General features: G+C 36.1%; 1 protein-coding gene across 2 annotated transcripts in view; it reads right to left on the reverse strand.

Annotated features, from left to right (window-relative positions):
- Positions 1-1,500: 1,500 nt before the first annotated feature.
- The window catches only part of LOC124377206 (disks large-associated protein 2), a 122,694-nt gene continuing 110,806 nt past the window's right edge, over positions 1,501-13,388 (reverse strand). For both annotated transcript variants that reach the window (XM_046836583.1, XM_046836582.1), the window contains exons 6-12: positions 11,121-11,180; positions 7,076-7,422; positions 6,613-6,698; positions 6,127-6,524; positions 5,866-5,957; positions 3,952-4,104; positions 1,501-2,180 (exon numbers count right to left, since the gene is read on the reverse strand). In XM_046836583.1, the coding sequence (XP_046692539.1) occupies positions 1,962-2,180; positions 3,952-4,104; positions 5,866-5,957; positions 6,127-6,524; positions 6,613-6,698; positions 7,076-7,422; positions 11,121-11,180 (1,355 nt within the window). In that variant the 3' untranslated portion in view covers positions 1,501-1,961. The remainder of the gene's footprint in view (positions 2,181-3,951; positions 4,105-5,865; positions 5,958-6,126; positions 6,525-6,612; positions 6,699-7,075; positions 7,423-11,120; positions 11,181-13,388) is intronic.

Raw genomic sequence — 13,388 nt, forward strand, 5'->3', positions numbered from 1 at the left:
AAAAACTCTGTAGCTTGATGATGGTGTTGTGCAGATCATAAGGGCCAGGTGAGGAAATTTATTTCAGAGTATAAAGCAGCACCATAGACATTAGTTGAATATTATTCAAGTGTCTCTTTGTACCTGTATGTCCATTAGACTACATCAGAAATGGTAAGACCTTGAGGAAGAGGAGCATTGCACAAAATGCAAATTAAAACAAAATCTCGTTTCACATCATTGCCATCATTGTGTATATATATATATATATATATATATATATATATATATATATATATATATATATGTGTGTCTGCAGGGTTTTTTTTTTTTACTGTCCGTGAGCATGAATCCATAAAGCCACATCCTTCCATTTGCAATTCAACTGCAACATTAATCGTGTGAGTGTCAACAACATTTCCCTTGGAAATACAAACAGGATTCATTTGAGGTGCAAAAAATGCATTGTGTTATATACTATACTATACTATACTATAATATAAAATCTGAATATATTCTCTTTATTTAGTATGTAGTAGAGTTTGTAAAAGGATAAATAGAGCATTGTTTCAAATTGAGATGATTCATGTAAAAGGTTACCTCACTCACTCGATTCTCAGCTGTGGAACAAAACAAGTGCCCCCAGCCCCCGAGGTAACTTTCTTTACCACGTCCATATGCTTAACTGTTGCTTTTCGCTGTAGACACACACATTGCAGATGAGATCAGTAAGATTTCTCACCCTGTATGTCGTCGAAAGCACAAAAACTTCTATACTCATCAATCCATGACCAACTTCGTATTAATCTTGAATCTACAAGGGGCTGCCATTCTGAGGTATGTTTTATTTTGCAATGAATTTGAAGGTTTTTAGTTATCCAGAGTTATTCAGGACAAATTTAAATGTAATGATTTGAAGCAACTCTAGCTGTATTATAATCTTGAAGACATTTCTCCACACACCTGAGGAACTTGCTGGATATAATATATATATATATATATATATATATATATATATATATATATATACACACAAACACACACACTCACACACACACACACACACACACACACACACACACACACACACACACACACACACATCACCTTGGGAATCAATGTTCATTTGCTAGCAACTTCACCAACACACAATAAGGACACTTACATATATGTATGCAGTGTTTTGAATCCCTTTGGACTGATTCCTGCTTTTTGATTATTTGTAGTATGTGACCTCAGGCGACTTTTCAGTGAATCCTAGTGCTATGCAGGTGATTGCAGGTTTAATGTGCAGGAAGTGACCTATTATCATACAAAAATAATGTTGTAGCCAACCGTACATGTTTATATATGGAATGAGTAATAGTATTAGTATTCAATAGTTGTATTTAATAATATATTTGTTTTGCCCAGTAGCCATATCCCTAACTTTTCCCACTTATTACTGTTATTACTTATTACTATTATCTTTAACACTTCATCAAGGTAGAGAGAATGACACTTTTGGTCTTTCTTTGTTGGTTTTTACCACTATAAAATAATAGTTAGAAATGTTACATTTTTTCAGGATAGCTGACCAGCTAGCTATTGTCAGCAGCACACTTGAACACAAAGCCTTTTTATGACTTTGCAAGTGGGAAATAACACCAACAGACAATGATGAAAAGGCAGCACAGACTTAAAATTTTAACTATTGGAGTGCATTGTGGGAATGCACAGAATTTTTTAAAGATTCAGACATAACTACAAAATAGCACACTCCAACAGTAGTGTACTAGGCAGAGAACAGAGTTTCAGAAAAAAAACAGACAGAGCACTTAGAAATTAATGAAGCCTCTCGGATTAGTGGAGAAACATGTTCAAGATTACACGTGTACTCAGGAATGTGTTTAAGAGTGATTTTGGGCGCTTGAGAGTGGGCCTGTGTAAACAGGGCATGTTATAGCAGCACGTGCAGGTGACAGGATGAGTAATCGTGCATTTCATAGTCGCGTCTGGGCTTCCGGTATATATATCTCTATACTATCCGCCCTATCGGAGACTGAGCTTTGGCGAAACGAAGCAGCTCGTTTGGCGGCCATTAGCCTGCGTCGAGCCTCCTGCCTTTGTCGGTCCTGAAGATCCAGAGACCGGTCACGTGTCAGTCCGGCACCGCGTCCTTTAGGTGGCCTTTTCACTGCTGGTGGAGGCCACTTTCTTTCCTAGAAGAAAAACACAAGATAAATCACTTTTTCTACAAATAAAATTGAAAACAAAAATATATTTATTTTTAATTTTAAAATAAAATTTAAAAAACAAAAATATATTTATCAAATAAAACAGGTTTACATTTTGTGCTTGCATTTTGAGAAAGAAGCTTTTATGTTGTAAATTGTAAATATGCTGATGCATCCGAAACCATAAAACATACTATTTAAGCCACATAAAAACACCAACATATAAACTACAGATTAGCAGTAATCTAAATTTGATTGATATTAACATTTCACTGTGTTCTCAACATTGTTTCAGAAAGTAATTAATGCTATTTTTGGTTCCTGTTGGTGGGCGAGTGATGGTTTATGGTTTATTTTTATGACTTAACATGTAAACCTCTCTTAAATAATAAATTGAGATCTATCATAAAAAATTATTTTCCCAGGTACATGTTTTATAAAATATTACTGCGTTCAGGTGGCTCAGTGGTTAAAAGCCTCCTTCTAACAAAAGGCAAAGAAAATTATATTTCTGGACTCTATATGTAGGCACTTTTTGTAATAATCACACTGCTAATTTATATATTTTTACAGACTGAATACAGCTGATGGATATTAGTCATCTGGCTAAATCTGTCACATATTATAAATACAGCTGGTGATCAATTGATCTTGTTAAATAAATGAGGGAAAATAGAAGAATAGGATCACTACTAAATTATCAATTATACCGGTTAATGTCAGACCACAGTCGAACTCCAGCAAACACCACAACCATAAAACATGGCCGCAGTGGACTATGCCTCCCATAATCTACAGCTTTCACAGTCACCTAACTTCTCATTTAGCATAGTTGTTCTCACTTTAACACATGCACTATTTCTATTTACGTTTATGTTATTGTCTAGTCCCATTTATCCCTATTCTCTATTCACGTGACCTCATTCTGTTTAACCACTGTGATTTTATTTTCCTGGATTATTTTGCCTAAAATAGTCAAATTAAAGACATTTTACCTGCATTTGCATACACATTTCCTTGTCATTGATGACATTCATTTTTCAATAACCTTAAAAGGAACCCTTGGGAAATCCAGCAACCTGTCATCTTAAGTGTAGCAGAACTATGGACTTTTATTACTCTGTGAACGGGTCTATTACAAAAGCTTATTATAGACAGTGAGGCCATTACTCTTTTCTGTGTAATAAATAATAAATGAAGAAATGCTAAAACAGTAAACTGAAATAGTAATTAAATAAAACAATACTGGAATCAGGGGACTTGGAGAATATGTCCTCAGAATAACAGGACTGATGGTAGTCTGCTCAAATATTGTCGAATGTGTTGCATTATGATAAACATAAGGTGTACATTCATTCTACTAAATCTATTATTGTTTGTTGTTTTGGAAAGATCGTTTTTATTCCTTTCTAATATTTTTATGTCCTCTTCTAACTACTGTATTTGTTACTTTTCAGAACTTTATAGTTACAGTAGCTGTAATAAGAAATCTAAAAAAAAAATAAAATACTGTAGCTCAATGACTACAACTATACTCTATAGCATGTTTGCAATAAAACACAGAATAACACCTTCTGACCAATACGTTTTAGTTTTTTTGAGGCCTTTCATTTCCTGAGAGGTGCAAACATACATACCACACAACATATATGAAGCAACAGGCTATTGCTAGCTTCTACCCTTCTGAAGATGCCAATGAGCTGTGCATTATAATAAAGTAAAGAAAGTCATTTTATAAATGATCTAATGGACTGGCCTTCTCTTCTGGTTCCTCCACAGTCCTCCATTCATTTCTTTTGATCTTCTGCAATTCATTAAACTTGGCTGTGACGTCATCAACAGAAAGCTGCAGCAGATCCCAGAATCCAGCCAGATCCTGAGCTGTGGGTCGGGGCATTGCACTAGGGTCCTACAGGACGGCACAAGACAGAATATGCAGCTAAAAAGGTTTTCAGTTATACTGGTCATTTTGAAGTCATAAAAAGAACTGAATTTAACTGACACCAAATGTAATTTTAAAATTCAGAAAGAAAGAAAGAAAGAAAGAAAGAAAGAAAGAAAGAAAGAAAGAAAGAAAGAAAGAAAGAAAGAAAGAAAGAAAGAAAGAAATTCAAAAAAGAAAGAAATTCAGAAATTCAGAAATATAGAAATTCAGAAAGAAAGAAATTCAGAAATTCAGAAAGAAATCTAGAAAGAAAGAAATTCAGAAAGAAATAAACTCAGAAATTCAAAAAGAAAGAAAGAAATCTGTAATAAATTTTTAATTAAGTTAGGTTTCATTTCTTATGAAGATTGCCTACAGTACAAAACGTCTTGTATGAAAAGCGTCTGGTTATAAGATTTAAAATGGTTAGTAGATAAACTGTGGGAAATCAGGTCATATATGCTGAGTGCTCGATACTTAAACATTATATTGAAAATATGGAAATCATTTGCGGAGGATTAATCAACAATCTATGTAAAATTCACAAGTTTCAGAGAATACATTTATAAAATAAAATAAATAAAATATATTGAATAAATAAATAACTATGATTTTAGATCATGGAAAAATGAAATAAAATGACTACAGATTATAAAGCGAGATCATTTAAATGAGGACTAAAACCAAACATAAAATAAGATCATCAAATACTTACAGAGCATCACTATCACTATAAGCGTCTATTACTTTAATTTTATTAAGATTAAGCCTAGGCTTTTAAATTGACTCCTTGCTTATTAAATAACTCCTTGCTTATTATTCCATTAGTGGATTTTCAGGTCTGAGAGATGACATCTTGGGAGAGAAAAATATTGTGCAAAAGCTAATTAGAAAGAAAAAGCAATTAAAAAAATGTAAATCTCAGAATACTTGTGTTTTTTTTTAACAAATTCTAACACTAAAATTTTAAATAACATTTTACACCATGCATAGTAAACACCTTTTTGAGAAATTTTAACTAAGGCTGTGGATTAGCCAGCTTTTAGTTCAAAACAGGTCAAAATTGTGCTCTGAGGTGTTGCAGTATATTAGGAGCCCTGCATTAAAACCTGCTTTCTTAAAACCCTTACTCTGTTACCACTATATATGGTATTATTCTTACAATCCTTGCTATTATTATCATCACTTAGTATAGTAATATTAGCATTGGTTTTATAGCTATTGTTATTACTGCTACTATACACGGATTTAGGGACAAACTGCAGCTCTGTAATTAGCACAATTAATTTAGATGAATATTGGCAAATATGAACTGTTTTTATAAATCCCTTTCATATCATCTATGTTCATAAAAATATATGTGGCAACATGACACATTTTATATTCCAAATAATACATTTATTATGTATTTATTATGTTAAGACACTTTATTATACATTAGAGAAGGTAAGCTTTTTTCACACCCACAGTGTGTTATAGGCTTTAGATGTTACTCTCTAATTCTTATTTATGCTTGCTATAAAAATATAATCATTATACTGTCAGCAACATGGCAAAATTTAATCCTCATTTCTTTCTGTTTCTATATGGAAGGCTGAAAGGACTATAATGTAGGCACAATACAATATGCTTATTGAAGCATTACCACAATCAAATTATAATTCCATAGTCAAAACTTACTAAACAAATGTTGCATCTCTTTCAGAGTGTACATGACAAGATAAGATGAACTAAGCTTGTTCTTACCAGGTTTTGCTCACAAAGCCAGTAAAACTGCTGAAATTTTTGTGACATGAGAAGTTGTGCACTTCCAACAGCACTACGGATCTTCCCTAAAACTGAGGCACAGTTACAAGACATAGTGGGATAGGTTTTTATGAAATCTTACACACAAAAATAACAGAATATTAAATCTTAGGTCTATTCAGCATTATATAATACTGTTACGTTTATATGTATCTGGATTGTGTAAATGTGTCTGTGTGTGTGTGTGTGTGTGTGACTTACTCTCTTCAGTTAGCTCATGCTCCTCAGCCTCACGCTCCATCTCTTTACACCAGGCCTCCATGCGCTTGGTCTCGTTGTGCAGAAGTTGCATGTACCAGCTGCCATCAGCACGCACTGTTGCCACCTGACCTGCTTCTGGTTCTTCCGTTTCCTCGACCCAGGCTGGGGCACGTGGGCTCGGTGGCCCACTTGGAGCTCGGTAATCATCTCGGTAGGTGAAGATGCCCTGTGTGCGCACAGTGCGTGTGGCACTGTACTGCGCAGGAGAGCTTGGCTCTGAGTGCCTCTGAAAACCACCAAACTGCACGACCTTATCCTCCACTGATCGGAACATCTCGTGCTCTACATCAGCCTGCACTGCTGCTGTCACGCTGTTTGAACGCTTAAAACGCCCATGGCTGAAAAAGGACACACACACAATCATTGTTATTATTATTATTATGATTATTATTATTATTAATAGTGTGTCAAGGACTCTAGCCTCACCGTTTCTCGCCCTCCACCTGGATGCCCACTGACTGATACTGTGGTAGACCTCTACTCTCTGCTTCTGAGTCTGTGACTCCTTCCACCTAAATAGGAGATCAGGAGAGTAAAAGAGGAACAAAGAAACAATCAACTAAATGATGTAACATTCAACGGCTCCTCAGTGATTTAACAGAATGGCATTTGTTCTGATGCCAGGACATTGCGAGTTTGAACTGCACCAATGTCACAGTCTGTCATGGCCAGAAGTACAGTATAATAGCGCATAATAGGCTTTGCTCTCTGGTTGGAAAGAATTGTATTATTCTGTAGCATTACTCTTATGCATGCTTATAAAGAGTCATAATTGTGGGCAAGAAAAGGCAGTTAGCACTGTCCTATAATTTTGTACAGTATATTTAGTTACACAGGATGACGATAGATACATGACGATCATATATGAATACAGGTGTAATTTGTATACCTGTATCCCTATAGATGAACGTGGCGTTTTTAGGTATTCCTCTGCTTTCGACACGAGCACGGCCTTATCACAGGTCTGCACTGATGTATAGCTGCCTGTGGAAACCAGCCGTCTGCCCTCTGTGGCCAATGTGAGCGCCTTGGCACTGTCCAAGCTCTCTGTGGAGACGTACTTCCCCCAGACATCTCTGCTGCGGGGCAAGCGGGGTAAACGGCCTTCTTGATATGCATCCTGCATGGACTCTGTGCTACTCTGAGCTGTGACTGAAATCAGTGGCTTTGTTACACTTCGTGGAGGAACTGGGGGAGGTGTTTTCTTATAGCTCGGAGTGAACGTCACTGCTGGTTCTGGATATCATAAAAGAAAGTGGGACAAAACATGGGTCATATGATTAATCACACTGCGTTATAATGAAAAAAGAATTTTAAGGATCCAAAATCACAATCAAAAGTGGCAGGTGTACAGTATATGCAGGATATTTTTTATAGCAAGTCTGCATTTGGCAGCTTGTGCAACAAACCTGATACTTAATAGATATAAAATGCACTCATAACTATCTCTGCACCCAAATTAAACATGGTCAGCTTAGATATGTTTGGTGTTGATTCTCAAGTTTTGCACTGGAATATTAGACTAATGAACCTAATAAATCATATGTGCTTAAATTTACAATTTACAGAATTCCACAAAATTTCACATGAATTAGGCAAAGAACATTTATCCATTGAAGACATTTTGCCAAATTTTACAGATGTGTTTTCTTGTCTGTTTGTCTTATTTGAACCAGGGTCTTGGTTTTTTCTTTGGCTTGTCCCCTGTGCTATATTCAATATGGTTTCCTGGATTCTGACTTCTCTATGATTACTAACTTCATCTAAAATGTGATTCTGTTTTGGATGACTCAGATTAAGTATGACTTGGATGTGGCTTCTCAGGACATATCCAGCTTCTTTATCAAAAAAAAAAAACTCTTTTCAATCTTTCCTAGAACAGTCATGCTGAAAGCAATCTTACAGCTCTCCAACACAAACCATAAAAGTGCACTCTGCATGGGTCTTCCTTAGAAATATGACCATTTGCCAAGATAATGTAAGGTGCTTACTGATGCAGTGCTCCCTACTATTTGCCTGCTCTTCCAGACATTACTTGTGTGCCACTGATCAAATCGCCCTCGTCATCTCTTCTATTGTCACTTACAGTAACTATGATGAGCTCCAACAAACCTACTGATAGTTTGGGAAGGGATCCCAGAGAGTAAATGATCATCTTGTTTGCATCAAACTAAACACACACCTTTCATTGTCTCATGTCAGAAAGTGTATGGAATGAACCTGCACTTAAGACAATAATAGATATCCATCTAAATGAACTGATCATCCTTTCAAGCTTAATGGTTTGAAGAGCTCCATTTTAAATTAGGGATATAGTAACCAGTTTTTTTTTTTTTTTTCAGGTGGATATTTGTAATTACACCCAAAAGCCCTCAATCCAAGCACAGCCCTTTGATAATACAGTAATATCACAATAAAGTCATTAATATGCATGGAGATGGATCAGGCCAATTTTTTGGTGAAAAATTATTTTCACTAAAATCATTTAGTGTAAAATCATTTTCATGTAAGATTATATGAACACTGCAATATGCAATCACTGGATTAGGTGAGTGTACACATCATAAAGCTATTTAAGCATAAAAAATTATCACAAAATATCCTCTAAGATTATGCTGGTGTCAAGTTCTGATTATTTTCCCACATTCATTGACACTGGGACAGCTGGAAACTTTATGGATGAGAAAGTAGCCAAGTAATTACATATTCTTGTAGTTCCTCTAAACAGTTCAATGAATATTCATGCTCTGAATTGGAACCCCAGCGGAAAGGGAATGGAATGGCAACTCACAGCACCATTCCAGTAATCATGCCTCCAGGAAATTTGCACAGTGAAACTATTATGATCCACATCAAATCTCTTTCACATCCCCTTACTATTAAAGACTTGATAGGCTAAAAAGCAGCAACCTTCATATCATTACCACAAAGAATACAAGACTGTGCAATAGACCCCTGCTTATCATTATTGTAAGTGGTCTCTGAAACTTGTGCTACTAGGAAGTATAGAAAGGAGGCCTGGGTCTGGGGATACATTTGTTCCTCCACTTATTCATTACTAGCAGTATTATCATTTTTCTTAAAATTATGAACATTATTCTGAACTTTGTGACAGTAAATTATTGCCACCTTTAATCCCTCAGACCTATCCTCTCATAGCATCATGGCTATTCACCAAAATATTCCCTATGCCCTCTACTCTTCTGAATGTATAAGAAGCCAGCAAACCTGGGAAGAAGCACACATCCATCTTTAACATGAAATAAGAGGGAAAAGGAATCATCCAGACAAGAGACAGAGGGTGGAAGTTACTAACATAAATGTGTTAGGTGGGCAAGGAGCTATGAATCAGTGAGTGAAAAAGAAATTGCAAACTAGAAATGCAGACTAGTCACCAGTAGAACCCTTGACATGAATCATACAAAGAAGGCGAGAGAGACAGAGAGAGAATATGAATCACAGCACAGATTAAAATAGAACTAAATGCTGCTTGTCCATTGAAAACTCCTCCCTATTTAACATGGCTATTACAAATATCTGAAGCACAATGGTTTGGCATTTCCTCTAACATGTTGTTCTTTTGGTATATTCTAATAAGAGAAACGGATTGTAATGTATTATTATTATTATTGGTATTATTAATAGTTGTAATGATAGTAGTAGTTTATGTTTTCTGTGCTTCGTGAAAGTGTGTTTTATATATTTATTTATTTAAGCAATTTCATCAGAAATTAGCTAATAATCCAGCAGAGTAGCACATTCTCTTGTCACTCTTCTAAGCATGACATTATATGCAAAGACAGTTGCTGTAACGTTACACTTTTTAATTAATAAAAAAAAAACCTATGCTATAGAAGCATTTGAAAAAAGTTAAAAGGAATTCACCAGGTCCCGGTTGAAAGAGTTAACATATTTTTTAACACACCCTGAATTACCTACTGATGTGTCAATTGTGGCAAAAGGAGATGTGCATAGAGAGTAAAAGAAATATTATATAGGTATATAGGAAGTGGATGAATGACAGAAACAAAGAACAAAATCCTGAAACGTAGAACACCTGTAAACTAATGAGCAAGAACAGACAATAGACACAGAGAGATGAATAGTGATTGGGGAGTCAATGCAAAAAAGGTAATTAACACACAATAGCGATTCTGTTGCAGAAACACACGGCTTGGTGCAGTGGCTGATGGGAAGTGTGGTCTTATGGCATAATCCAGACATTCAGCAGCAAGGCCAATGTAGCTGAAAAATCTTCTTGGTGACTTGTATGAACCTTTAAATTTGAAGTGTGGTGCATTACCCATGCCTTTGTTATGGGCCTTTAGTTCTTTCCATGAATTAGTGTGGCATTTCTGTTTACTAGTATATTCCTAATACAAATAACTAAGTCATCACCTCATGGCCATAACCATATGTATGCAGATTGTTATGGAAAAAGCATTAATTCCTTTACTGTATTGGAATGCAGAGTAGAGCTGCTGGCAGTTGGTATGTACAAATAACAAGCACTGATATTGGCATGGAAAGTCAGACGTAGAAGCACTAAAGGTGACAAATAATGATGACTTACATCAACACCACAGGTACAGAAACCATACACACGACACTAAACCAGCAATAAGAGACACAGCAATAAAGTACAATGTCTCTCTGGAATTGTTAACAAACATGAGAAGTTGGTTGATGCAAATATCAATGCTAGGTATAAAGGACTCAGCGTGCATACTGAGAAATCCTTCTCGCTGGAGAACAGAGCCATCCTAATTATGGATGTCGTCTCTAAATAGCAGATTCCTGATGAGTAAGTTGAGGAACATAAAAAAGAAGACTTAAAAGGAAGTCCATCTCTGCTGAACTGTCAGAGAGTGTACTGTATGTGCTTTACTCATTGCGAAATAAACCTATTAAGAAGACAGACAGAGAGTTTTTACCTGGCGTTGGTTCCTGTGTTCGTTCAACATTACAGGCAGTAGGCAGGCGAAACTGGATCCCTGAAAGCAACAGTGCAGTTATTAGATAGGCAGTGCATATGGTTCTTAGTTCTGACAAAAACACTTTAACATCTTACCTTCTTTATTCTATTAATTAATGAAATTCATTTAGACATTTTCACCACACTTTCACAATCTGACACCGGATGATTGCAGCAAACGCATTTTACAGATGTACTGAACTGCCATGCTTAAATGCAAACATTTCCTTTAGTAATTTGCTGGAATCACTGGTGTCAGATATGCAAAGAAAGATAGGATAAACCCTAATCATATTATATGCAGAAGCATTTAGTCTGCAGATTTTTGATTTATTTAATAGTATTTAAAATGTTCATTGTTTAGTAAAATAATATGGGAAAACAACAAAAAAGGTTTATTCTTAAATAAAAGTAGACAACAAACTCAAATGTGAAAATTTGAGAAAATTATGACTAAACTAAAAAATAAATTGATATAAAGACACTGCACAGACACTGTACAGTCATGTGAAATGAAAATACACACTCTTTTTTAATTCAATGGTTTTACATATCAGGACAGAATAAAAATCATCCCGTTGTTAGCGGTCTTTAAATGAGATAAATACAACCTCAGACGAACAAAAATATGCAACAAATTACACCAAGTCATTATTAATTGTACATAAAGTAGAGAAATGGAAAGGCCATGTGTGAAAACACTTAGCACAGTTTTACTGCTTTAGTAGTATCTAAGATCTAGCAGCTAGGTGCTGCTTATCAAAAAGTGTTCAGCAAGTGTGACCACTTCCATAAAATTCCACGTTTGAGCAGTTTGCTGGTCTGGAGCATTCAGGTTTTTGTTAAGGCAATGCCAAGGCCGAAAGACTTCAGCAATGATCTTAAAGAAGCAACTGTTGCTACCTATCAATCTGGGAAGGGTTAGAACGCTATTTTCCAACTATTTAAAGTTCATCATTCTATAGAGAGGCAGACTATTCACAAGTGGCAAACATTCAAGACAGTTGCTAATCTTCCCAGGAGTGGACATTCAAATTAACCCCTAGGTCAGAATGTCCAATGCTCAGAGAAATTGCAGAAAACCCAAGAGTTACATTTAAGACTCTACAGGCCTTAGTTACCATGTAAAATATGAAAGTTCATGACAGTAAACTTTCTTTCGGCTTCTCCCATTAGGGGTTGCCACAGCAGATCATCCGTATTTATGATCTGCATGTTCGAATTGGCACATGTTTTTACGCTAGATGCCCTTCCTAATGCAACCCTCCCATTTATCCGGGCTTGGGACCGGAACTAAGAGTGCACTGGCTTGTGCAACCCTAATGGCTGGGGTTGGTTCCCTGACCAGGGATCAAACCCGGGCCGCAGCGGTGAGAGCGCCGCATCCTAACCACTAGACCACCAGGGAACCTATGAAAGTTCATGACAGTAAAATTAGAAAGAACTAAACAAGTTTGGATTGTTTGGAAGGGTTGCCAGAGAAAGCGACTTCTATCTAATAAGAACATGGCAGCATGGCATAGCTTTGAAAACTTGCATCTGAACAAAATCACAGAAAATCTGGAACAATGTCCTTTCGACAGATGAGACCAAACTGAAGCTGTGAACACAGCGCCACATTCAACAAAGACTAAACACAACATCTCAATAGAAACACTGCATACCTGGCAGAGGGGTGATTATTTGGGCTGGACATAAGGAACTTGCAGTCACTAAATCGACCATGAACTCCTCTGAATACCAAAGTATTATACAGTTAAATGTGAGGCCATCTGTCTGATCGTTAAAGCTAGGCTGGAACTGGGTCATGCAAATGACAATGATCCCAAGCACACCAACAAATTTACATCAGAATGGCTAAAAAAAACAAAACAATCAAGGTCAATAGCCAGGTCAAAGTCCAGACCTCAACCTGATTGAAATGCTGTGGCAGGACCTTAAGAGAGCTGTGCATAAACAATAACCTCCAAACTAAAATTAACTGCAGCAGTTGTAAGGAGGAGCGAGTCAAATTTCCTCCACAATGATGTGAGAAAGCCATACAGAACACAATTGCTTCATTGTATTGCTGCTAAAGGTGGTTCTACACGCTAATGAATTATAAGACGTACTTTTCTCACATGGCTTTTCCATTTAGAGTAAAAAATAAATAATGACATGGTGTAACAGTTGTTTTTTTTTATCTAAGGTTACATTTACCTCATTTTAAGACCTGCTAAGGACCAGA

Source organism: Silurus meridionalis, chromosome 23 (genome assembly GCF_014805685.1).
Source record: "Silurus meridionalis isolate SWU-2019-XX chromosome 23, ASM1480568v1, whole genome shotgun sequence".
NCBI classification, from domain to species: domain Eukaryota; kingdom Metazoa; phylum Chordata; class Actinopteri; order Siluriformes; family Siluridae; genus Silurus; species Silurus meridionalis.